Source organism: Vitis riparia, chromosome 5 (assembly GCF_004353265.1).
Source record: "Vitis riparia cultivar Riparia Gloire de Montpellier isolate 1030 chromosome 5, EGFV_Vit.rip_1.0, whole genome shotgun sequence".
Taxonomy (NCBI): Eukaryota; Viridiplantae; Streptophyta; class Magnoliopsida; order Vitales; family Vitaceae; genus Vitis; species Vitis riparia.
Genome location: NC_048435.1, coordinates 10,157,549 through 10,185,248, shown reverse-complemented (window position 1 = coordinate 10,185,248; position 27,700 = coordinate 10,157,549). Strand labels below are relative to the sequence as shown.

Sequence of the window (27,700 nt, the reverse complement as noted above, 5' to 3'; positions counted from 1 at the left end):
TTTACCAAGGCATGATTAGAGTAGGAGTCTGGAATATCAATTTTTTTTGTTTTGGAAAAAGAATTCTCTTTCACCTGGAATTGTCATCCAACAAAAATGAGTTGCTAGCAGCATCATTAGAGTCACTGGCAGTATCATTGGAGTCCTCTGGCATTAGTTCCCACATGCTGGAAATGACCTGAACAAATTAAATTTAGAGCACCAAATTAGTATTTGCTCAATAATAAAAATAAATCCTTAAGCATTGTTGAAGATGAATTTTATTATTATTTAACTTACATCTGGTGAGACACTTCGAGTGTTGTAGTTGTCATCCCAGTATAGTGTACATATTCTATAAAGCTGTTGAACACTTAGGCTCTGATGCAGCAAGCATTAACACGTGTGTGAGAGAGAAAGACAGCATCAAATTTTCAAATAAAAAATCATACTTTCTTCTAATATTGTGAATATTTCCCAAATATTCATGAAATTCAAGAATTGCACTAAAGTAAATACTTGCAATAACAAGACATGGTTTGTTGTTTCAATTATTCCTAAGTCACTGATGCATCAATTGCCACCAAACGAAACCACACCACAAAGGAACACAGCAACCCCTTTTTCAAATTTATTTTAATGCTTTCCAGAGAAACAGTGATTGATTCACAGCTTGATTGATTGTGATTGATTGAAATTTGAAGCTTATACAAGCTGTAAACTAGAGCTATAATCAGTGATAAAATTTGGAATATATATGTCTATTAAGGATCTCCTCCTTTTCTGTATAGTTATTACTGGTGTCCACATTCAATACATATATCTATATATATACACACACACACTTTCATTGTAAATGATTCTTGGCCTTCATTGCAGCTGTAAACTAGAGCTATAATCAATGATAAAATTTGGAACATATATGTCAAGGATCTCCTCCTTTTCTGTATAGTTATTACTGGTGTCTACATTCTATATACATATATATATATATATATATATACATATATATATACATATATATATATACACACACACTTTCACTGTAAATGATTCTTGGCCTTCATTGCCGAAATCGACATAGAGAAATACAACCTTCATTGTTGGTTTTCCCATGTTCTCTTTGGTTTTGTTTGCTTTCTCAACATGTATGAAATATCTAGTAATGTCCAAATCTCTCCCTTGTGAAGGCATTCCTTAAAAGGAAAGGGGAGGTTAAGTCATTTAGTTGGACAGCTACCAAGCCCAGAAGACCCAAAGTTTGCTGCATGGGATGAAAAGATTCAATGATAATGTCTTAGCTTTGGAACTTGATGCCACCGGAGATTAGTGAGACTTGCAGTTTCTCACAACATCAAAGGAGATTTGGGAGGCTGTTAAGCAAAGATAGAAGATGCAGCTCAGATTTATGAAATAAAAATAAAAATTTCATCCATCAAACAAGGTACTTTGTTTGTAATTGAGTACTATATACCTTAAAAAGTTTGTGGCTTGAGTTGAATTATTATCAAAGTTTCAAGATGAAATGTAGTGCAGATACACTCATGCTACAAAAGTTTGTTGAAAGGGAGAAATTTTTTTAATTTCTTGTTGGATTGAATGTTGAATATGATTAAGTTAAGAGTGTAAATTCTTGAGAAGAGACACTTCCTCCCTCAATGAAGTGTTCTCAATTGCAAGGGCAGAAGCCAATAGGAGAATAATTGTGTTAGAAGCCTCACCAAGAGAAGGATCAACTCTTGATGTAGTCAAGCCAAATACCAATCAACAGAATAATGGAGTGGCTACTGGAGAAAGAAATGGAAAGAATCAGACCCCTAGACCACAGAATAACAAAGATAGAGTATGGTGTACTTGCTACAAGAAGCCAAGACACACAAGGGAGGATTGTAGAAGACATTATGGGAAGTAATAATCCTTTGAGAAGGGCAATAATAACTGAAATTGGCAAGCTGGACAGAAGGAAAAACAGGCACATATAGCCCTGCTAGAAGATAAATCCAACCATAAAACCTCAAATTACAAAAGATCTGATAGTAGAGGACTAAACAAAGAAGAAATAGAAAGACTTCAAAACTTCTTGACCTCTCTAGAAAAGCCTAATGCCTCGTATTCATTGGCTCACTCAGATAAGTACTCAAACTCTTTTTTCCTTAGAGCTTCAAAAGACTGTTTATCTAGTGCTTGTGTAATTGACTACGGTGCTACTGACCACATGATCAACTCTTTTTACTGGTCTACTTCTTATAACCCATGTCTAGGAAATCAAAAAAACAAAGTGGTAGTTGGTATATTAGCTACCATGACTGGTCAAGGAATTGTTTCCTTCATATTATCTTGTTAGCCCAAGGGTTCTCCTAATCGGGTTTTGATGATAACAAACCATGGTTAAGTGACTAATTGGTTTAATGGTTAAGAATCTCAGGCATAAACTCGAAAATTCATCAAAGGACCAAATGGATACAAGATCGAGACTTTTGGAAGGCTTGTGATCATAGGAAACGAATGTAAGATGAATGCATAAGTGCACTTAGGATTTTCATAGTGTTTCATGCAACTTAGAAAACTCGGTTTATCCTTTAAAACTTCGATTTCATTAAAACCCGAGTTTTAACAAATGTACCTTAGGCAAAATGTTTTAAAATTGGCATAATAATTCACCTAAAGACCTTGTCTAAGTGTTAGAAAAGAAAGGAATTGAAAAAGATAGGTTTTTGGGGCCTAAAGGCTCAACCGGTCGAGGCTATGGCCAATCGGCTCAACCGGTTGGGGAACCGGTCGACCGGTTGCCCTTGTCCAATCGAGGTCCGGTTGAGGGATGCCCAAAATCTTCTCTCTCTCTCAGTAGCCTTCTCTTCCCGGTCGAGGTTATTCTCTTCCCGGTCGAGATCCGATCGAGACAACGGTAACCTGTCAAGCATTAAATGCTCCAACGGCTAGTGAACCGGTCGACCCCTAGCTCGACCGGTCAAGGTTACCTTTTGCTGTTTTTGGCTCCCAAGCTTAGAAACCTATAAATTGAGAGCTCCACTTCATTTATTGATAAGAGAACACTTGCAATCAATTGTCTACCTACCTATTCTTGACCAAAAAGCTCTCATTTCTTTCTTAGTGCATTAAATCATCACTTGCATATCCTTTAAGTGCACTCTTGTGTGTCATCCTAGCTTTGTCTTATATTTGAGCTATTCTTAAGCTAGGTTGAGGGATCCATTCTTGTAAAAGCTGAGTGTTAAAGCCTTCAAGAGGTTTGAATCTTGAAGAGATTGTGTAAGAGCCCATTGGAGCTGGAATCCAAGTGTAAGAAGATTGGAAGCTTGATTGAAGCTTCAAATTAGTGGAACCCTCACTCGATTAGGAGATTGAGGAGAGTGGACGTAGGCAAGAAAGTGCCGACCCACTATAAAACCCGCATTTGAATTCTCTAACTCTATCTCTTTATTTTTGTTTATATTGTGCTTGAACTTGTTGTGTTTGAAAATATTTTGAAAAACCCAATTCAACCCCCCTTTTGGGTGTTTTTCTTAATTAAGCATAGCCTTTACTTTCTCACATCTCTTACTCTTAAAATATGTGCTACATGTTCCTAGGCTTTTGGTCACTCAATAGTCTATTCATCAGCTCACTAAATACTTGAATTGTTATGCAACGTTTTTTCCATCCCATTGTATTTTTTAAGATCGGGTCATGGGGAAGACGATTGGATATGCTAAGGAATTAAAGAGGCTCTACTACCTTGAAAGTGGAAGTAGCAATGGTTACCATGTATCTCACTCATTCGTCAAAATAAATCTCATCCAATAAAGTACAAGTTCAGTTTCATCATCTTCATTCAGAATATCCTCCTTTTGCTTTGTTAAAAAACTATATTCATTTTATTGTTTAAACATTTGAATGTTAGTAACTTTCATTGTGAAGTTTGACAACTTACTAAGCTTCATCATGTTTCATCTCCTTTAAGTAAAAATAGAACATCTAGTCCCTTTCAATAAATACATACTGATGTTTTGGTTCCGTCAAGAATTCCAAGTGTTTCAAGGGCTCGATGGTTTGTCTCCTTTACTTATTATTTCATATGAAAAATAAATCAGATGTTAGCATTATGTTCCATGTTTTTAATAAAATGATTCACACTCAATTTGGTGTTCAAATCAAGCATATTAAGTCTGACCATGGGAAGGAATACTTCAATTAGGTTTTGGAATCATTTCTTAAAAAGGAAAGAAATACACACCAATCCTAATGTAATGATTCCCCACAACAAAACGACATTTAGAGCGAAAGAACAATCATCTCTTAGAGGTAACCTAAGCATTGTTATTTCAAAAGAATGTTCCTATGTCATGTTTGGGAGAATCAATTTGGACTTCAACTCATTTTATCAATAAGTTATCTTCTAAAGTTTTAGGGAGTAAGAATCCAATAATTTTTTTTTCAAAGTTCTACCTTGATTTTCATGTGTTCGATTATTTTCCTCCTAAAACATTTGAGTGTATCTCATATCTTCATATTTATTCTCATTAGGCAGTAAACTTGATCCCCGAGCACTAAAGTGTGTGTTTGTTGGTTATTCTCCTACAAAGAAATGATATAAATGTTATCATCCAAAATTTAGGAAATTCTTCATAACTATCTATGGATGTCACTTCCATTGAAATTGTTGAATATAATGTATTTATAGTGTACAAGTTTCTTTCCTTTCTTAATATAGGTCACATATATGATAGTTAGTTCAACCTAACCTTGTATATATATTTCTTTATTGTAAGAAGTTAACAATATGAATGAGAATTAAGGTTTTCTCTCTCTCTCTTTCAACATGGTATCAGAGCCAAGGGAGAAAACTTTATTCTTTCTAGTTTACCCATGTAATTAATTATGGGAATCCGTCCAATGACCGTGTTTCATTCCGGTCACCTTTTCCATCTCCCAAACCTTTTCGGTCAGCCATATCGTATTAAGAAAACCCTCATCACCACCAACATTTTTCTGGAGACTTTTTCCGACACCAACCATATCATCAAGAGCGCAAAGAGGAGATCTACAACTTTTCTCAAAGCACCGGAGCCAAAAACCCACCCACGCGCCATTTTTCTCCGGCAGCTTGAATCCCAAGTGCCGGCATGTGAGGGCGCGTGACCCACTTTCCGGTGCCGAGCTTCTTCCAACAGGCTCATCTGGCGCCGTCTTGCACTTCTAAGCCTCCGTTAGTCCTCTCCGAACCCTGCTTCTCCATTTTTTTGGCATTTCAGCCTCCGCAGGTCTTCTTTCAGCCTCCTCCGGCCTCCAACGGCAGCTCCCTTCCTTGGCCAAGACCTGTGTGTGCCTTGGGAAGGCCTCTTCTTCATCTCCAGTCACTTTCTCCTTTGTTTGGGTCCCAACATACCAGGTTCTTCTTCCATAGCTGTGATCTGACCTCCCTTGAGGGCTCTCTTTGATCCAAACGTGATTCAATCTCAGGTGAAGTGGATATGGCGACTAAAAATCCTATTTTTACATCTGTCATCTCTGGATCTCCTACTATCACATTAGAAAAATTGATTGGTAGTGAGAATTATCTCTCCTGGTCAGCGTCCGTGCAACTTTGGTTTATGGGACAAGGTTATGAGGATCATCTTGTTACACCTGAGGATGATATACTTGATGTTGACAAAGTGCAATGGAAGAAAATCGATGCACAATTATGCAGCGTATTATGGCAATCTGTTGATCCCAAAATTTTACATCATCTTTGTGCCTACAAAACCTGCTTTAAATTTTGGACTCAGGCTAAAGGATTATAAACGAATGATATTCAACGATTTTATAAGGTGGTTTCTGATATTGTTCATGTGAGACAGTAGGACATGGATCTGTCTGCTTATATTGGTCGGATTGTGTCTCTTAAGGAGGAGTTCTTAACTTTGATGCCCTTCACTAATGGTGCTAAAGCTCAACAAATACAGACTGACAAGTTCTTTATGGTGTTAACCCTCATTGGCCTCCGTCCAGATCTTGAGTTTGTCTGAGATCAGATTCTTGCTAGTCTATCAGTACCATCATTGGATGATGTGTTCACTAGTCTCTTACGCCTCTCCTCTACTCAGACCTTGTCGAGTGATGGTCCTTCAGATTCATCTATGTTAGCCTCTCAGACTAACTCTCGAGGAGGACGTAGTGGCAATCGGGGTCGAGGACAACGTCCTCAGTGCACCTGTTGTAATAAGCTTGGTCACACTCAAGATCGTTGCTATCAGTTACATGGACGGCCTCCTCGCACTGCCCACATTGCTCAGTCATCTGATCCTCTGCTATCTCGACTTGACTCCGCTGCGAGCTCCACATCTCAGAGTATCACCCTTACTGGTAGTGATTATGATGCCTATCTCAAATATCAGGCAACCACATCAACTTTTGTTGCTTCTGTTGCCCAGACCGGTAATGTCTCTGTCTGCTTTACTCAGTCTCCTTCTCTTGGCCGTGGATTCTAGATTCTGGAGCATCTGATCATATCTCTAGTAATAAACACCTTTTCTCCTCTATTACTACTATCTCTGCCTTACCTACTGTTACTTTAGCTAATGGTTCTCAAACTATGGCTAAAGGTATTGGTTTGACCCATCCTCTTCCCTACCTCTCCATTCTGTCCTTTATGCCCCTGAGTGTCTTTTTAATCTTATTTCCATCAGCAAAATAAATCACACTCTTAACTGTTCTATCACTTTTTCTGATAAATCTGTGATCTTGTAGGACCAGAGTATGGGGAAGACGATTGGCATAGGACATGAATCCCTCATTCAAGGCCTCTATCACCTCACATCACCTTCATCTCTTGTAGCTTGCATTTCCACCGATGTTCCTCTTCTCATTTCACAATCGTCTGGGTCATCCTAGTCTCTCCAAGTTCCAGAAGATGGTTCCTCGTTTTTCCACTTTGTCGTCGCTTGCATGTGAGTCGTGTCATCTTGGGAAACATACTCGTGTCTCGTTCCCAAAGCATTTGAATAATCGGGCAAAGTCTCCTTTTGAACTTGTCCACACTGATGTTTGGGGTCCGTGTCGGACCGCGTCTACTTTAGGATTTCAGTATTTTGTCACTTTCATTGATGACTATTCAAGATGTACTTGGTTATTTTTAATGAAAAATCAAGCTGAATTATTCTCCATTTTCCAGAAATTTTATGGTGAAATCCAAACACAATTCAATGTTTCTATTCGAGTGTTACACTGTGACAATGCTCGGGAATATTTTTCTACACCCTTTACTTCTTTTATGTCCCAACATGGGATCCTCCATCAGTCATCTTGTGCTCATACTCCTCAACAAAATGGGGTTGCTAAACGTAAAAATCGACATCTTGTTGAGACAACTCGTACCCTCCTTCTCCATAGTCATGTTCCTTTTCGTTTTTGGGAGGATGCTGTTCTTATAGCCTGTTACTTGATTAATCATATGCCCTCATCTATATTACATAACCAAATCCCTCATTCCCTCATTTTTCCTACCCAACCTCTTTATTTCCTTCCTCCTTGTGTCTTTGGCTGTACTTGTTTTGTTCATACTCTCACACCTGGACAGGACAAGCTCTCCGCTAAGGCTACGAAATGCATCTTCTTGGGATACTCTCGACTTCAGAAGCGCTATCGTTGTTATTCCCCTGACACTCATCGTTATTTTCTCTCTGCTGATGTCACTTTCTTTGAGGACTCTCCATTCTTCTCATCCTCTAAATCTCTTCCCATTTCTGAAGTATTGCCACTTCCCTATATATCCCCCCCTACAGATGCGTTCTCTCGTCCTCTTTAGGTTTATCATCGTCGACATCGTGCTATTGCTCCTCCTCTCTCTTCAGCTGAGGTACTTGATGACTCACCTCCTGTCCACCGATTTCTCCTACCTCAGCCCTGTCATCTATTGACCATTTGCCTATTGCTCTTCAGAAAGGTAATCGATCTGCTCGTAATCCTCATCCTATTCTGTCTTTGTCTGTACTTTATCCTCTGTTTCTCTTCCTAAGAGCACTAGTGAGACACTTTCTCATCCTGGGTGGCGACAGGCAATGGTTGATGAAATGGCTGCTCTGCACTCCAATGACACATGGGATCTTGTTTCTTTACCTCCTGGTAAATCTACAGTTGGATGTCATTGGGTCTACACTGTTAAAGTTGGTCCTGATGGTCCGGTTGATCGCCTTAAGGCACGCTTGGTTGCTAAAGGTTATACTCAGATTTATGGTTGTGACTATGGTGACACCTTATCTCCTGTTGCCAAGATTGCTTCTGTTCGCTTATTTCTCTCCATGGCAGCTATGTGTCATTGGCCTCTTTATCAGTTGGATATTAAGAATGCTTTCCTTCATGGTGAACATCTCGAGGAAGTATATATGGAGGAACCACCTGGTTTTGTTGCTCAGGGGGAGTCTGGTTTAGTGTGCAAGTTACGCCGCTCTCTATATGGCTTGAAACAGTCTCCTCGGGCATGGTTTGGGCGTTTTAGTTCAATTGTTCAAGAGTTTGGAATGCTTCGGAGTGAAGCAGATCATTCAGTTTTCTATCATCATAACTCTTCGAGCTAGTGCATCTATTTGGTAGTTTATGCGGATGACATTGTCATTACAGGCAGTGATCAGGAGGGTATCCAAAGACTAAAGCAACACCTTTTCAACCACTTTCAAACCAAAGACTTGGGCAAACTCAAGTACTTTCTGGGACTTGAAATAGCTCAATCCAGTTCAAGTGTGGTTATGTCACAAAGGAAGTATGTCTTAGACACCTTAGAAGAAACAGGTATGTTAGAATGTAAACCTGTTGACACTCCTATGAATCCAAATGTCAAACTTGTATCAGGATAGGGGGAGCCCCCAAGAGATCCTAGGAGATATCGACGACTTGTAGCAAACTGAACTACCTCACCATCACTCGGCCAGACATCTCTTTTCCTATGAGTGTGGTTAGTCAATTTCTACAGTCACCATGTGACAACCATTGGGATGTTGTGATCCGCATTCTTCGATATATTAAAGGAACACCAAGCCAAGGTATGTTGTATGAAGACAAGGGCCATACCCAAATTGTTGGTTACACAAATGCAGACTGGGCTGGTTCACCCTCAGATAGGCGTTCCACCTTAGGGTATTGTGTTTTTATTGGAGGTAACTTAATATCTTGGAAGAGTAAGAAACAAGATGAAGTGTCCAGATCAAGCGCTGAAACTGAGTATCGAGCTATGGCTTTGGCAACATGTGAACTCATATGGTTGAAGCAACTCCTTCAAGAATTGAGATTTGGAAAAGATGAATAGATAAAGCTAGTCTGTGACAATCAGGCCGCATTACATATTGCATCCAATCCAGTCTTTCATAAAAGGACCAAGCATATTCAAGTTGACTGTCACTTCATTAGAGAGAAGATCGCATCAGGGTGTGTTGCTACAAGTTTTGTTAATTCAAATGATCAACTAGCAGACATCTTCACTAAATCTCTTAGAGGTCCTAGGATTAAATACATTTGTAACAAGCTTGGTGCATATGACATATATGCTCCAGCTTGAGGGGGAGTGTTGAGTATAATGTATTTATAGTGTACAAGTTTCTTTCCTTTCTTAATATAGGTCACATATATGGTAGTTAGTTCAACCTAACCTTGTATATATATTTCTCTATTGTAAGAAGTTAACGATATGAATGAGAATTAAGGTTTTCTCTCTCTCTCTTTCAACAGAAATCAATCCTTCTTTTCTCATCCTTAGCTTTAGGAGTCACTAGGTGAAGATATGGAAGTCAATGAATCTGATTTCTTATTTAAAAATTTATTCTTTCAACCTATGAGTCCAACTATTGTATTTAGTCTTCCACTGAATAGAACCATGATTGAGAGAGGCCAAAGAGGATGTTGTAGTAGATCATGGGGAATATTAGTGTTTAGTTGGTAAACTAATCTATCTGTTACATACCGGGCCAGATAGAGCATATGCAGTCAGTGTGGTAAGTTAATTCATGCAAAATACCTAGAGAGATACATCTAGACGCAATGTACAGGATTATACGCTATGTGAAAGCTACTCTAAGGAAACAAATTCTTTATAGAAGAAATAGAGAATTAACCTTAGAAGCATACAGTAATGCAGACTAGGTAGAATCAGTAGTAAATAGAAGGTCAACTTCAAGTTATTGAACTTGGAGGAAATTCAATGACATGGAGAAGTGAGAAGCAATCAAACATTACAAGATCAAGTGCAGAGGCCAATTTTAGATCTATATAGTTCATGGAATATTTGAGTTGTTGTGACTACAAATTATTCTCAATGACCTTAGAATCAAATGAGAAAGAAGTACAAAGATGTATTGTGATAACAAGTCAACAATCGATATTGTCCATAATGTTGTTAAACATGACCATACGAAGCATGTGGAGGTGGACCATCACTTTATCAAGGAAAAACTAGATGGTGGCTTAATCTGTTCTCCATATGCTTCAACAAAGGAGCAGTTGGTTGACATTCCAACCAATGGACTAGCTAGTTAGTCTTTTCAAAAAATCATAAGCAAGCTGGGAATGGAAAATATATACCCTCCAGTGGAGTCTTCGTTGATTGTGAAAATTGACAATTTAACTGATTATGATTTATTAGAAATTTACAGCTTATACAAGCTATAAAAAGGGTTGTAAATTAGAGATAAAATTAGGGCTATAAATTAGGAATATCTTCCTTATTTATGTAGTTGGCTAATAGTGTCTATATTCAATATATTCAAGGATTATTTTCCTTTATTGTTTTCCCCATGAACCTTGTATATATTCAATGTAAATTCCTCCATCAATTTAAAAAAAATACAATTGTTTATATATATATATTGCACATGCTGAGAAAAGTCATCCCATGGGACAAGTGAAAATCATGTGACCAAGACCATATGTATTTTCCATGAGCCCAACAAATGTTATAATTTCTCTTGACACCGGCTCCCCAACTTCATCATGGCAATTAAAAATTATTTTCACCATCATAGTTGAACCTTAATAATTCCTATAAACCAAATGATGAGAGAGACAGAAAGAGAGGCTAACCGGGCAGAGGTCATTTGTTAAATCATCATAGGAAATTCTGGATTTTTGGTGAATGACCTGCACAACAAAGTGTACCATGAATCAAGTTAAGAAAGGACGTATAAAATAAAATCCTATCTCCTAGGAACAAAAAATTTTAGTAATCACTGATCACAAAATTATACTACCAACAAAAGAAAATGTAATTCAAAAACTAGCTAATCACCGTATGAGAATATGTTATAGTCTCAAATAAACATCAAATACAACCAAGCACTTTCATTTTCGAAGAATTCAGAAATTGGGGCAGTGAGGATATAGAAAGAAACAGATTAATATCAACAATGGATCATTTGTCAGTCATTCAAGTCATGTGTAGCCAGCATACTTGTCAAAATCTTTTATTACAAAGAAAAAAGAAAAAAGAAAAACACAGCAATGGAAATGTCATAGATTCTATTCTTTTTTTGTTTTTTATTTTTTTATTTTTTATTTCGAATCTTTTAGTTATCTGTTTGTTAGGTTGTAATCCTATTTTTTAGGAGTTTAAATTCAAAGTTGTTTATCCCTAGAATAAAGGATTCGGTTTAGGTCTTCCGTTAGTAACCGAGTCCATTCATTCAGTAGTTTTTTCTTCTTTTGAATTGAATGGCAATGCATTAGTTTTTCCTTCCTGCATCTGGTTACATGGTACTAGAGCTAGAAATCAGTTGAGAAAAAAAAATGGTGAAAATTGCCATGACTGCTCTGAGGTGTGAGCAAGGATGACTGCTCCGAGGTTTCGACAAAAACCTCTCAGCCGACCCCTACAATTGCTCCCATTGTTTTTCCAGATAGTAACCCCCTGCAAATTACAACCCACAAACTTAACGACAAAAATTACCTTCAGCGGTCCCATCTGTTCAAATGGTGATATGACATGGGAATTGTAGGCAGCGATTGAAAGTGATACTACAAAAATGGATGGAGACAGTCCCAAAGCCTATCAACTTTCTCTTAGTAGAGAGCAATAAGAGCAATTTGCAAAGATGATTACTCTTGCACAACTATCACAGTCGTCCAATACTTCTCTCTTAGTACAAAATATATTTTTTCCCTAGCCTTAAATTCCTAGATTGAGTTTGATGAACCTTGGATCATCAATTCAAGTGCTACAAACCATATGACAGGTTGTGCAAGTTTTTTCTTGTCATACACCCCAAGTCCAGGAAACTTAAAGTGAAGATTGTTGATGGGTTGTTTTCTGTAGTTACAAGGATTGGGACAATAGAAATTGCTCTTAATATTTTTTGAAAATTTGTTGTCCATGTCTTAAAATTATCATGCAATTTCCTTTCAATTAGTAAACTGACAAAACACATGGATTATATTCTCAAATTCTCATATGATTCATGTAAATTTTAGGACTTGCATTTGGGAAAGAGGATTAGCAATGCTAGAGAACATGAATGATTATAATACTTTGTGAAGGACACCAATGTGAACAAACATGCTCAAATCTCTAGTTGTAATTCTCCATCTATGTCTAGAGAACAAGAAATAATGTTATGGCAATGTAGGTTAGGTCATCCAAGCTTTCTGTATTTAAAAACTTTGCTTCCTTCTTTGTTTTGAAATAAAAAGCTTGTTAATTTGCAACGTGAAGCATGCTAGTTAGCTAAACATTCTCACATGGTCTATCCTTTTTTACCCTACAAAGTGTTAAAACCATTTGCTATGATTTTTTTTCTTTTTTTTTGATTGGAAAACCATTTGCTATGATACACAACAATCTTTGGGGATATCCTTAGGATGAAAACACTTAAATAAAAAAATGATTCATTACTTTTATCAATGATCACACACATGTATGTTGGGTATACCTCTTGAAGGAAAAATTAAATGCTTAACAAATTTTTAAAAATGTTCATTCCATGATCCAAAATCAGTTTCATACAAAAATACAATTTTTCATATTGATAATAGAAAGGAATAGATGTTAATAATGCCTTTCTTATCGGGGATCTTGAGGAAGAAGTATACATGGACTTACCACCAGATTTTGATGAATCTAAAAGAGATGGGCAAGTTTACAAGATCCAAAAACCCCTTTAAGGGCTCAAACAATCATCCAAAGCATGGTATGATAGGTTTACTAAAACAATTCAACAACAAGGTTATGATTAGGCTCAAACAGATCATACATTGTTTTTTAGACAACAAGACTACCATTCACATTGTTTATTTTGACAACTAATGTGACATCCCACATCGGATAGGGGGGAAAGTTTCCGACGTTATATAAGTATGGACTTCTCTTAACCCTGAAGACGCGTTTTAAAGCCGCGAGGGCCCCTTTAGGTCCAAAGTGGACAGTATCTACACGGTTGGGAGCGGGTCGTTATAAATGGTATCAGAGCCGATCTCCGACCTGGGTGTGGGGGTTTGTTTGGCCCCATAGGGGTGTTCGTCTGTTTGGCCCCGCAATCCCATGGGACACAACGAGGACGTTGTGTTTGCATGGGGGGGTGTTTGCGACATCCCATATCGGATAGGGGGGAAAGTTCCTAGCGCTATATAAGTATGGACTTCCCTTAACCCTGTAAACGCATTTTAAAGTCGTGAAGACCCCTTTGGGTCCAAAGCGGACAATATTTACATGGTTGAAAACAAGTCGTTACAAATTTTGTAACATCCCACAACGGATAGGGGGGAAAGTTCTTGACGCTATATAAGTATGGACTTCTTTTAACCCTATAGACGCATTTTAAAGTCGTGAGGGCCCCTTTAGGTCCAAAGCGGACAATATCTACACGGTTGGGAGAGGGTCGTTACAAATGGTATAAGAGCTGATCTTCGACCTCGGTGTGGGGGTTTGTTTGGGCCCATAGGGGTGTTCGTCTGTTTGGCCCCACAATCCCATAGGACACAATGGAGACGTTGTGTCTGCATGGGGAGGTATTTGTGACATCCCACATCGGATAGGGGGGAAAGTTCCTGATGCTATATAAGTATGGACTTTTCTTAACCTTGTAGACACGTTTTAAAGCCGTGAGGGTACCTTTGGGTCCAAAGCGAACAATATTGACACAGTTGGGAGTGGATTGTTACAACTAATCTTGACAAAAGATGATGATGATGAAATGAAAAGGCTTAAAGGAGCTGTTGCTACTGAGTTTGAGATCAAGGACCTAGGTTTCTTAAGGTACTTTCTTGGCATGGAGGTAATGAGGAACAAAATAGGTATATCGATTTCTCAAAGAAAGTATACTTTGGACTTGTTGAAAGAAACGGGTATGATGGGTTGTATACAGGTGGATACTCCAATGGATCCAAATCTGAAATTAGGAGAGCCAGATGATAGTAATCCAATTTACAAAAGGAGATATTAACGTCTTGCTAGGAAACTCATTAACTTATTCCATACAAGATCAGACATTTCTTTCCTCATTAGTGTTGTGAGTCAGTTTATGCATTCTCCTTGTAAGGTGCATTTGGAGGTTGTTCATAAAATACTAAAGTATTTGAAGGGAACCCTAGGGAAAGGTCTATTATTCAAGAAGAATGGAGGTAGGAGCATAAGAGGCATTTATAGATGCAGACTGGACTGGTTCAGTAAATTATAGAAGGACAACGTCAGGATATTGTATCTTGTTTGAGGGAATTTGATGACTTGGAGGAGCTAGAAGCAATCTATTGTTGGTAGAAGCAATATAGAGGCTGAATTTAGAGTTGTGGCCCAACGGATTTGCGAGCTACTGTGGCTGAAGCCAGTCTTAGAAGAATTAAAATTTTCAAGCGGTGGTCTTATGAAGCTTTATTGTGACAACAAAGCTGCCATAACTCATAATCCAATGCATCATAATCATATTAAACATGTTGAGGTAGACATGCATTTTATAAAAGAAAAGATTGAGAAATAAATTGTTTCCATGTCATACGTCCCTACATCCGAGCAAGTTGCTGATTTGTTGACAAAAGGTCTTGGAAGACCAGCATTCGAAAAATAGGTAGACAAGCTGGAAATGCTCAATGTTTTTAGCCCAGCTTGAGGGGAAGTGTATCAGATTCTGTTTTTTATTTCAAATCTTTTAATTATCTGTTTGTTAGGTTGTTATCTTATTTTTAGGAGTTTAAATTTGAATTTGTTTATCCCTAGAATAAAAGATTCGGTTTAGGTCTTCTGTTAGTAATCGAGTCTATTTATTCAGTAGTTTTTCCTTCTTTTGAATTGAATAACAGTGCATTAGTGTTTTCCTTCCTGCATCCAGTTACAGGAAACAAAATTTATTGTCTTACATCAGCGGTAATTATGGCAAACTTCAAAAGTGTCAACATCAAAGGTAAAGATTTAAGTCAACTAGTTCCAGTCAGACAATACAGGTAACAGAAATTGAAGCCAAAATCAAATAAGGGACTACTGAAGAAATTCCTAATGTGTGCAGAAGGGACATGCAGGGCAATAAGACAAGTCTGACATCCCTTTCAAATATCCACTTCCTTCTTTTGTCCAGGTTCAAAAAGTTTTTCACCATTAATTTTTGTTAAATGTAGCATTATGGCATGGATTTGGATATCCATGCACAAGGCCAGGACCATGTTATTTTCATTCATTTCGGTTCCTACCTGGTCTGGATTTGGGTGCCAGCTGACTCAAGATCCATCCATTAAGTGTGGATGGCTAATTAAAACTGTCATGGCCTGAACCCAAGGCCCAATGAGTCCAGAGGCAGGACTATCATTGCCTACATTGAATCCAGGACCAAACATGAAAACTAACCACAAACAATCTGGATCAGAGTAATAGTTCATTGGAATGTTTCACAAGCTAATTGTTTATAATTGTCAATGACTTTTCAAGGAAAGGAGCGTTCAGATCAAGTGTTGAAAGACTTTCCTGAAAACAGTTTTTTAATGGTATGATCCCTTGGAGGGCTAACCTTTCCCTTATGGATTTCATAGAGGATGTAGTTTATGTGTAAGCTGTATAGTGCCCTTTTTTTTGTTCCTCTTTGTTTTTTGTGTGCACTCTACATATACTCCCAGTGTACTGGGATTGCACTCCCCTTTTTTCTTAGTTACTCTTTAATCTACAGTTTCTATTTGCCTATTAAAAAAGAACTATCAACGATTTTACTATCCGTTTAAGCAAAACATGCATAATATTCTCTACATTCATTTTCTAATTCATTCCCCAAAGCAACATGACATTTCCACTATTTTTATATCTTCAGTTGTACTTGATCTACATATTGTACTACTATTTCTTATTGAGCTTCAACACTTCTCCTAGAGACATCATTTTCATTGTTTAGTGCTCATTTAGATACATTTCCTGTTTTTTTTTTTGTCTTTAAGAATAGAAAACAGTATTAACTTCTATATAAAATATAGTAATTTTTATATAAAAAGTATGGACTTATCTTATGTCTTTAAAAATTACTTAAAAAATTTTAAAATTTGAGATAGTAAAACCTTTTTACTATCTCAATATTTTTAAAATAGTTTTTTTAAGGTTCTAAAGAGTTCTTGCATTTTAAATGTTATTATCTTTTTAAGGTAAGTTTCAAAGAGTTATTGCATTTTACATAGAAGTTACTATCATTTTCAGTTTTTAAAAACTACAAACAAGAAGTGTATCTAAACAACACCTTATTTGTTTGTTTAGATGACAAAATAGTTACTGGATTTGTTCTTTGATATTTATTTTAGGATGGTTTTGAATTTCATTGATGGTCTTCATCGTTTACATATGATGGCAATATCAATGTTTGATGTTTTCAAAAGAATCATTTTCATAGGATCAAGAACACAACTCACAATATAAGAGTTGCATAATAATCTATAAATAAATTTGATTAAAGCTAACATTGTCAAATTAACAAAACGTGGAGGAGGGAAAACAAGCCTCTTGATGTTTCAAGCTACATTCCTAACAATAGTCTCCAACTTAACACACTAGAGGCTGGCTCTAATGCATTACATTCCCAGCAAGAAGGGAAGTGAAAACCAATTATCCCTTCCTAACTAGGGTCAAATACAACTAGATACAAGCGTGTATTCATGATGTCTACATTAAGAAAATAAAACATCTTTTTCATGGTACTTAGAAAATAGTGAACAAAAGGGAACTTTACAAAATTATACCACATCATAATTCCTATTGTTCCCTAAGTTCATTCCTTTTTCTCATTTGAGATACCAATGATGTGGAAGATGTTGGATGTGGATAGACTTTAGAGTCTATGTTGGACATACCAATTTCCTTATTTGGTTTAGTTGATGGCTTAGTTTATGGAGGGAAACTATTGATTTTGTTCTAGCAGTTTGATAATTTAAGGATTTCAGAACATTTATGTTTATCAGTTGGGTTGAACCATCTATCACAAGACTTTAGTCAATTTCTGGTTTATATTTTAGTTCTGTTTATTACTTGGGTACAATTCTAAGTAGTTAGTTTAATGCTCCTTTTCCATGTTGGGCTCTGGAAAAAATATGTGAAGTTATCATTAAGCCTGTGAGCTAATTAGGTCCTGATTCTAATGCATGACACAGCCATTTGAACAACTACTTTTAAAAATCACACAAAAAATCCAACACCAAATAGAAAACATAAAAGAAACCCAAAAAAAAAAGGAAAAGAAAAGAAAAAAAGGAAAAAACAAGAAATGGAAAGGAACACACGCGTACGTACATTGTGATAACCAAACAAGGAAACAAAGTGATGGGGAATTGAGGATGAGTCTTCAAAGTTTAATCATCAAATTGAGAAAAGATAATGAATAAACCCTAAATTGGTCTAGTCCTGAGTATTTCGATAATTTGGTAGATTTAGATTTAGAGTCAAATCAGTAGTGGTTAGTTACATAAGTCCAAGTAAAATTCAGATCTTTATTTCATCAAAGTTTCTAGTTTTAATTTATTTCTATTATTTAAGATATATAATTCTTAAAAATAATTAGAGTCTTGAAAGATTTTTGTAACCAATCAAATAGTTAAATGAATGATATTAGTTTCTTTTTTCCCTCAGTATCTTTGATTTTAATGACTTGCTTACCCTTTCCTTCTAGGTGAGATTCCTAGAAGGCCATGGAGAAAATCTAAGGTGGTTTTGTGCTATCCCTTTTTCCTCTATCATCTCATTCTTTTCTTGTTTTTTCTATTTGTTTTCCCTGCTACTGCAACCTTCACTCCTCATTCCCCTCCTTAAATCTTAAACTAATGAAGAACTAATCCATCTTATTTGATCAAGGACAACCATATTAGGGTTGTCCTACATCACAAAGACTCCAATCACACAATAACTGTGCACCCTATTTCCTTTACAGAGTTGTCTGAATCTCTTCACTGTTTCTTAAAGCAGCTTACTACATTTTCTGAAGCATTGTCAAATCAAACAAGCAGCTCCAACAATAATGCTTTCACTATTCTTCACTTCTATTAGCATATGCTTCATATAACATGAGCATGATGAAGAGGATGATCTGAAAGTGGACAATGGCGAGGTTTTTTGAAGTGGAGAAAAAGGCTTTCCAGGTTAAGTTTGAAGGCTCCAATGGGGGAACTTGGATCTCAATAACACAGAGAAGTCGAGGTTTTGTTGTCTCGATAGGTTTTTGAAAGGAGGAGTTGGAATGGTTGTCGGAGCATTTGAAGAAAGCTGTGGAGTTGGAGGCTTCCAAGGGTTTTATTCAAAAGATTAGGGGCAAGACCATGACTCATTTGATGGAGATTTGTTTCAATAGTAGAGGGAGATTTATGAAAATTACAGAATTTGTTACAAAAAGGAAACCCTTAGTTTTAGTTGTTCCTGAGGGTGTTAAAGGCAATGGGTGGGAAGACTTTAGGAAGGCGATTTCCTCAGTGCAAGATTGGTCTGATCAAGCTGTAAGAGCTTCGAAGGAGAAGATTGAAAATTCTTAGGTGAGTAAAGGCATTTATAGAGGAGGTAGGTCCTATGCAGATGTGGTTGCAAAGGAAGGACCTAAGAACGGAGCTCTGTTGCCAGTTGGAAAATGGGTCAGAGCTGTAATTTGTGAAAGTAAAGGAAAAGTTCAAGATTGGTTTTATGTAGGAAAATTTATTGCATGGATGATGGGTACAAAAGGAATGGTGTCTGTAACTCCTATTTCCACTTACAAGGGGTGTTTTTTCGTGGATTCTGCAAGGAGAGCTTATTGGTTCCAATAACAGGGGAGTTTAACAGTGAAAGGAGGGTCTGTTTTTCTGAGGAGATGGTCGCCAAGAGAAAATACGGTTGTTTTTGAAAACTTTAGAAGGGGTTGGTTAGAACTAAGAGGCCTTCATTTTCATTTGTGGGACGAGTTTCAGCTGAGATACATTTTGCAGAAGTGAGGGAAGGTAACGAAGGTGGCACGGGACTCTCTGAAGCTTATAGACTTCTCGAAGGTAAAGTTGTGGGTGGAGATGCTTCCAAAAGTTGTGCTACCTGCGCTACTAGAGGTGGAAGATGGGGCCTGGTCATTCACGGTTGCAGTTTCAGTCATCGGAGAAGTTGAAAGAGACAACCTTCTCAGGTCTAAGTCAACTCGTAGCAACGAGGAGTTGATGTCAGCGGGAGGTTGTGTCTCTCAGAGGCCAAAGAACGTTGCGGGGCTACGTGCTATTACTAGGGACAATGAGTGCTACAGTTGGAGGCCTCTTCCTCGTTCCCGTTCTCGTTCTTCAGTTTCAAATTTGGCTTCCAAAGCGGACAAAGGCTGGGGAGGGAGTCTCTTGGGCCCATCGGTGGGAAGCGTTATAAGGCCAACAAATCCAAATGCCTTGTTTAAAGCCCGATCTGTTAGGGCCCAGTTTGGGGTGAAGAGTTTTGGCCCTCCTGCTGGTCCAGCCCATGAAACAGAAGCAGGATCCTCTAAGGGCGGCCATGTAGCGCCTTCGTCCTTAAAGCTCCAGTGCTCAGGATCCTCCGTAAAGGAGGAAATATCGATTGTTCACTCTCAAGAGTAGTCAAAGAAAAAAGGCCCCTCAATCTCCGTAAGGCACAAAGTAAGAAGCTGGCCTCCGAGCCTAAAGGTGTCGCCTTTTGCACTGAAACGTAACCTAGATGGGGGTATTTCAGTGCAAGCAAATCTAGCCATTTTTCGGGGCAATTCAATCTCCAATCAGGGCGTTCTTTCTCCAGTTCCAGAAATTTCCCAAGATTTCACCGAGGAAACAGAGGGAGACGAAGGCTTTAATGCTGCAGTTTGGCTAACAAGGTGTGTCTTCCTCTCTCAGTTTCCTCTTATCAGTGCCACCCTTTGGCTAGGGCTTTTGTTCCAAAATCTCTTCCCGTCTCCTTTGTTTCTGCTGTTCACTCTTTTCGGTGCCAACCTTTTTATTCGATCCCACTAGAGTCAAACTTTGCTTCTCAGGTTGTTCCCTTTTCGAATTCTCCTGGTGTTGAGTTTAGCCATCGTGTTGGCGTGCCATTTTCTAAAGGTGTGGCTTTCCCCTTAGAAGCCTCTTACCAAAATTTTAAAGATTGTCCTATCCTTAGGGAATCACTTAGTAGCCCAGAGGAGCTTTGCGTCTCAGGTAGGGTTTTGTCCCTAGAGCCAGAACCTCCCACCCTCCTGTTGGAAGGTTTTCAGATTGAGGGCCTCACGCCTACGAAGATGGTCAAGGTTCAGTCGGTTTTGGAGAGTTTGAGGATTAGAATTGTCAGAGATAATGGAAAAGGTGCGGCAGTAGAGAGTAGAAGTACTCTTTCTGCGGACAAAGGTCTATTTCAGAAGGAAGAGAAAAAATGGTTATGGAACCCAGGGAGAGGCTTAGGTGTGGTTGCAGTTGTGCTGGGTTTTTTGTTTACATGAAGATCTTAAGTTGGAATACAAGAGGATTAGGTTCCAAGAAGAAGGAGGATTGTCAGAAGGTTTTTAAGTTCTCAAAATCCAGATGTTGTGATGCTTCAAGAAAAAAAGAGAGAAATTTGGAATAAGAGGTTTGTGAGTAGTGTCTGGAAAGGTAGAAGCATGGAGTGGGCAGGGCTTCAAGGAGGATTGTGATTATGTGGGATTCGAATAAGTTCAAGTGTACAGAGAAGGTATTAGGATCTTTCTCTGTAACTGTGAAGTTGAATTCTAGTGAGGAATGACCTTTTTGGTTAACTTCAGTGTATGGCCCGAATAAGCCTTTATGGAGGAAGGATTTTTGGTTGGAGCTTCAAGACTTGTATGGTCTGAATTTCCTAGTGTGGTGTGTAGGAAGGGATTTTAATGTAATCAGGAGGATCTCTAAGAAACTGGGTGATTCTAAGTTAACATTCAACATGAGGTGTTTTCACGAGTTTATAAGGAAGAGTGGTTTTTTGGATCCCCCTCTAAGAAATGTGGCTTTCACTTGGTCAAACATGTAAGTTGCTCCTATTTGCAAGAGGTTGGATAGGTTTTTGTTTTCTTCTGAGTGGGATTCCTTTTTCTCTCAAAGTCTTCAAGAGGCGCTTCCTAGATAGACCTCAGATCATAGCCCAATTTGTTTGGAAACTAATCTTTTAAAATGGGGTCGGACTCCTTTCAGGTTTGAGAATATGCGGTGCTCCATCCTGAGTTTAAGGAGAAGTTTAGTGATTGGTGGCAAGAGTGTACGGTTGAAGGTTAGGAAGGTCACAAGTTCATGAGGAAATTAAAGTTTGTTAAATCAAAGTTGAAAGATTGAAATAAAGTGGCCTTTGGAGAATTAAGAGAGAGGAAAATTTTCATTCTTTCGGACTTATGTAGAATTGATCTAATTGAACAAGAAGGGAATTTGAATCTTGATTTGGTATCAAAAAGGACCTTAAAAAGAAGGGAGGTAGAGGATTTGTTATTAAAGGAAGAGGTTCATTGGAGACAAAAATCTAGGGTCAAGTGGATAAAAGAAGGGGATTGCAATTCTAAGTTCTTTCATAGAATGGCCAATGGAAGGGGAAGCAAGAAGTTCATTAAGTCTCTGATTTCTGAGAGGGGGGTGACTTTAAGCAACATTGAGGATATTTCTGAGGAGATTGTAAATTTCTTTGGGAAACTCTATTCCAAACCCAAAGGTGCCTCTTGGACGGTTGAAGGGTTAGATTGGGTCCCTATTTCAGGAGAGAGTGCGGTTTGGATGGACATGCATTTTTCTGAAGAGGAGGTACGACTGGCAGTTTTCCAATTGAATAAGGAAAAGACCCTTGGTCTTGATGGTTTTACTATTGCAGTATATCAAGAGTGTTGGGATGTGATCAAAGAGGATCTCATGAGGGTGTTTCTTAAGTTCCACACCAATGGGATAATAAATCAAAGTACAAGTGTGACCTTCATTGCTCTGGTGCCTAAGAAAAACCAAACTTTTAAAATTTCAGATTAGAAACCTATTAGCTTGGTTACAAGTTTATATAAGATAATTGCTAAGGTCTTATCAGGGCGTTTACGCAAAGTCCTCCATGAAACAATCTCTGGCTCTCAAGGAGCCTTTGTTGAAGGGAGACACATTCTGGATGTTGTGTTGATAGCCAATGAAGTGGTGGATGAGAAAAAAAGGTCAAGGGAGGAAGGGGTAGTCTTCAAAATCGATTTTGAGAAAGCCTATGATCATGTGGATTGGGGCTTTCTAGATCATGTGCTAGAAAGGAAGGGGTTCAGCTCGAAATGGAGATCTTGGATAAGGGGTTGTTTGTCTTCATCAAGTTTTGCAATCCTAGTTAATGGGAATGCAAAGGGTTGGATTAAGGCCTCTAGAGGTTTGAGACAAGGAGACCCCCTTTCTCCTTTCCTTTTTACTTTAGTAGCAAATGTTCTAAGTAGGTTGTTGATCAAAGCAAAGGAAACTGGCCTAACTAAGGGATTCTTTGTAGGAAGGGATAGGACTAGAGTGTCTTTGCTACAGTTTGCAGATGACACCATCTTTTTCTCTAAAGCCTCTCTGGAACATCTTCAAAACCTCAAGATTATCCTTTTGGTTTTTGGGCAAGTATAAGAATTAAAAATCAACTTAGAAAAAAACACCATTTCAGGTATTAATACAAGGCAGGAGTTGTTGTCTAGTTTGGCCTCGATTTTTTATTGTAGAGTGTCAGAGTGGCCTTTGTCTTATTTAGGTCTTCCTTTGGGAGGGAACCCAAAGACTATAGGCTTTTGGGATCCAATGGTTGAGAGAATTTCGAGGAGGCTGGATGGTTGGAAAAAGGCCTTTTTGTCTTTGGGAGGGAGGATTACTTTAATTCAGTCAAGTCTGCCTCACATCCCTAGCTACTTCCTCTCCCTCTTCAAAATCCTAATATCAATAGCCTCAAAGATTGAGAAGCTGCAAAGGGATTTTCTTTGGTCTGGGGCGGGGGAAGGGAAAAAAGATCATCTTATTAGATGGGATGTTGTTAGTAGACCAAAGGAGTTGGGAGGTTTGGGTTTTGGGAAGACTTCTTTGAGAAATATTGCTCTCTTAGGGAAATGGCTTTGGAGGTTCCCTAGAGAAAGGAATGGTCTTTAGCATAAGGTTATTGTGAGTATTTATGGGACACATCCTAATGGATGGGACACCAACATGGTGGTCACATAGATGTCCTTGGAAGGCTATTGCTCAAGTTTTCTAGGATTTTTCCCCTTTTGTCCGCCTAGTGGTGGGGAATGGGGAGAGAATTCGTTTTTGGGAAGATCTTTGGTGCGATAACCAAACTTTGTGCTCTCAATTTGTTGGTCTTTATAGAGTTATTTGTGTAAAAAACCTCACTATCTCAAATGTCCTTGGCAATTCCTTTCCACTGTCTTGGAATTTTAATTTTTGTCGCAATCTTACTGATTCAGAAATTGATCTCCTTCAGAAATTAATGTCCTCCCTTCGTTCAATGTTTTTCTCTCCTTCTTTGACAGATTCAAGAGTGTGGTCCTTGTCATCATCAAGCTTGTTTTCAGTGAAATCTTTTTTCTTGGCCTTGTCAAAAGTCTCAAATCCTATCTTATTCCTTCCGACCAAGTTTTTGTGGAGTTCAAAAGTTCCCTCAAAGGTTAAGGCCCTTGCTTGGTTAGTAGTACATGGGAAGGTAAACACCAATGACAAGTTGCAATTGAGAAGACCTTACAAATCCCTCTGTCCTCAATGGTACATTCTTTGCAAAGGAAATGGAGAATCGATCGACCACCTTTTTCTTCATTGTCCTGTTATCAATGGACTCTGGCACAAGTTGTTCAATTTAGTAGGGTTGGCTTGGGTCCCTCCAAGGAGTATTGAGGATATGATGGTTATTGTTTTTAAAGATTTGAGGAATTCATTAAGAGGCAAGACACTTTGGCAAATCGTTTGCCTTACTTTGTTATGGATGGTGTGGCAAGAGAGAAACAATAGGATTTTTGAGGATAAGGGGAGAACGGAAGAGATGTTATGGGACTTGCTTCTTTTCCATTCCTCTCTTTGGGCCTCTTGTACTGCAGCTTTTAGAGGAGTTCCTTTAAGTGTTTTACAACTCAACTGGACTGCGGTTTGCACTTCAAAAGTTTGAGAGTGTTGGGGTTTTTCTTTGTTTTTAGTTTTCTAAAGTTGGGTGTTTTCTCTTTTGTTCAGTTTTTTTGTGGGAAGGACCTCTCATCCTTCTCTTGTTTTCTTCTCTTTTTGTTGTATCTCTTCTTTCTCTTGTATCTTTTCTTCTATTAATATATTTTTCTTCGTTTCTGATATAAAAAAATAAAAAAAAATAATGCTTTCACTAAAGAAGAGATTACGTTATACTTGACAATTGACACGTCCCAACCAGATCCAACTCCATGTCATTCAACAGTGTAATGCATAGTTTTCAGGCTGATAGTTAAAAGACTACAAATTTGGTAATTATAAATTAATAATAGAATATATTCAAAAGAGAAACCAAAATAAAATTCTATGTTTGTGAAGATCAACTTCACAAATAAAACTTCAGTCATTAGGCTGAGGGTGGGCAGGAACAATGATATTGGAAAAATCATGGATAAGTATGCAACAACTGTAGCTAATAACTAAGCATATGAAAACAAATGCAACATTCAAAGAGAATCGTACAAATTTAAAATAACAATAAAATATAGAGCAGTGGCATTCATATGGTGCTTTAAAAAAAGAAAAGAAAAAAGAGAAGCATACCAAGAATCCAACGGCTTGCCTTATGTGCTTAAGTTCATCCCAGGATGAGCCTACATACTGCATTATTAACATCAGTAAATGAAAAAGCACACTGTTCAGTTTATTTATGGAGTAATTACAGTGTTAACTAATACAGTGTGTTTGAACCCATATTTTAAAGGAAATAAGATATGGTGAAGATAGCCTGTCACTAATCACTAAATTAAAAAGTACCTCTTCTTTTGTTTGGCCACACCATAGTTCTAATTCAGCTAACCCAGACTTGACATATTCCCCATTTCTGAATGTGCAGCATTCACGACGAAGCAGAAGGCTGGAGCAGCATATAGCAATATTCCACATCATAAGTTAATAGAGCAGAAAAAAATGCTGAAAATAACAATTATGATGGTAAAAGAGCAATTTACCTATTAAAGAGCTGTGAATTGATATAAGAGAATATCTGAGAGAAGATCTTCTGAACAAGGACTGGAGACACCTGCAAAAATCTTCAAGCATAAGTACCACAATGCATGAAAAAAGAAGAATCATAATTTGACTTGAATTTTGAAGAACAGAAAATTACATACAAAATTTTCTGTCAGAGTATTAAGAAGTTCATTTAGACTCTTAATGATACTCTGCCATGGACTAGCTAGAGGACTATTGCCCGGCGACTGCCCAGAAGATTCTCTAGATGTTTCTGGTTCCTGAAGAGTTAGTTCAACAGAAAAGTGATGTCACAAAATGCAATTTTATAATCTAGATGGCAATATTGAAGCATATAGGCTAGTACAGAAAATTGTTGAATACATATGTACAATAAATTTTTTAAGGCAAGCAGAAGTCGTTCATGCTCACAGAGTCTTGAACTTAGATTGTGGTTCAATCCCAATCCATATAAAGCTAGCTAGAAGCTTGACCTGCTCATGTAACAAAGTTCTATGTAAACTATTAAGGAACATGATATGCATATTGAGCCTAAATCCTACAAGCTTAAACTTTAAGAAAATTAATAGTTCAACATGGTATCAGAGTTTGGTTTGGCAAGAGGTCTCATGTTTGAGCCACCTCTTTGCAATTTACATTTCCCCATTTGTTTCATTTGCTACAAATCAAAATTTGCAGTTTGTTCCATATGAATTCAAATTTTGTTTCTCTCTATCTCTCCATATGCAGATATGGGGTCACATGTGAGGGATGGAGTTAAAGAACATGATATGCATATTGAACCTAAATCTTGTCAGCGTAAGCTTTTAGGAAAGTTGGTAGTTCAACATAAACTTAAACAAATGGACTAGAAGATATGCCATGTTTTAAGAACAAAAGAAGATCTAGATTTAGGTTCATTGAATGTGTGTTCAAATCATGTTCTATCACAAACTTATTTGCAGCTTTTACAATTAAATTTGCAATAACTATCCATCAAATTGTTTTAATTCTCAGATCAACTAAGAACATCGTTAGTTATGCAAAAGAAACTACAAAAGCTTTTAATAGATGTAACTAGCATTTAAAACTAAATGGATGGTCCCACTGTTTATTATGTTTGATAACATAAATGAGTTATTACGTAAAAAGTAGATTCCACTTAAATGTCATTTAAAATGTCAATATGCTCACATAATTTTAAAATTTTATGACCTTTTAAACCTATTGTTACCCTCTTCTCTAAACCAAATTCTTTTTTAGTTTGTACTCCTTTTATAAGACTAATAATAATAAACTTGATAAATTGTTGAATGAATATTTTCATATATCTCAAAGGTATTTATATAAGGTATACAAAGCTATTTTAGGATAACCAACGATACAAAATAATGTTTAGTTGTATAAATCACAACTACACAATCAATTACGGTTGCAAATCACAGTTGTCCACACAGCTACACAGAGTTGTACATCATAGTTGTATATGTTGACTCTCCCCCTCAAGTTGGTGCACGGATATCGCACATGCTCAACTTGTATAATGATACATAGAATGAACCACTAGTAATAGCATGAGTCACCATATCCGCTAACTAATCTGCACTCTTGATGTAAGGAACCTTTATCATGATTGAATCTAGGTTATCCTTGATGTAGTTCTTGTCAAGTTCAATATGCTCAATTCGATTGTGTTGTACCAAATTATTTGCAATCTTAATAGTTGTTGTATTATCACAAAAGAGCACCATAGGTTTCTTAGGACCAAACTCAAGCTCGCTTAAGAGAATTCTAAGCCACGTAAGTTCCGTAGTTGCATGATGAAACACACAATATCTAGCTTCTACACTAGACAATGAGACCATATTTTGTTTCTTACTCCTCTAGGTCACCAAATTTCCTCCTCCAAATTACACATACCTTGAAGTAGACTTTTTATCCAACCCGAATTCGACAAAGTCAAAGTTTGTGTAACCCTCAATATCTAAATGTTTGCATCTAGAGAACATAATACATTTGCCTAGAGGACTTCAGATAGGCTAGGATAAAATCTACTGCATTCATGTGTCAATCACTCATATTATGTATGAATTGACTTACAACGCTAACTACATATGACAAATCAAGTCTAGTGTGGGCCAGATAGGTTAGTTTCCTCACTAGTCTCTGATATCTTTCTTTGTTCGTTGGAATCTAATCAGAATAGATGGACAAGTCATGATTTATCTCAATTGGAGTA

At 37.5% G+C, this 27,700-nt stretch overlaps 1 protein-coding gene across 4 annotated transcripts in view; it reads right to left on the bottom strand.

Moving 5' to 3' along the window:
• LOC117914233 (myosin-6-like) overlaps nt 1-27,700 on the bottom strand; it is a 120,330-nt gene that overhangs the window by 778 nt on the left and 91,852 nt on the right. For 2 of the 4 annotated variants that reach the window (XM_034829473.1, XM_034829474.1), the window contains exons 32-38: nt 25,623-25,742; nt 25,461-25,531; nt 25,267-25,366; nt 25,054-25,110; nt 11,026-11,082; nt 280-360; nt 75-178 (exon numbers count right to left, since the gene is read on the bottom strand). In XM_034829473.1, coding sequence (XP_034685364.1) covers nt 75-178; nt 280-360; nt 11,026-11,082; nt 25,054-25,110; nt 25,267-25,366; nt 25,461-25,531; nt 25,623-25,742 — 590 coding nt within the window. The remainder of the gene's footprint in view (nt 1-74; nt 179-279; nt 361-11,025; nt 11,083-25,053; nt 25,111-25,266; nt 25,367-25,460; nt 25,532-25,622; nt 25,743-27,700) is intronic. The other 2 variants (XM_034829475.1, XM_034829476.1) reach the window with 1 other exon arrangement.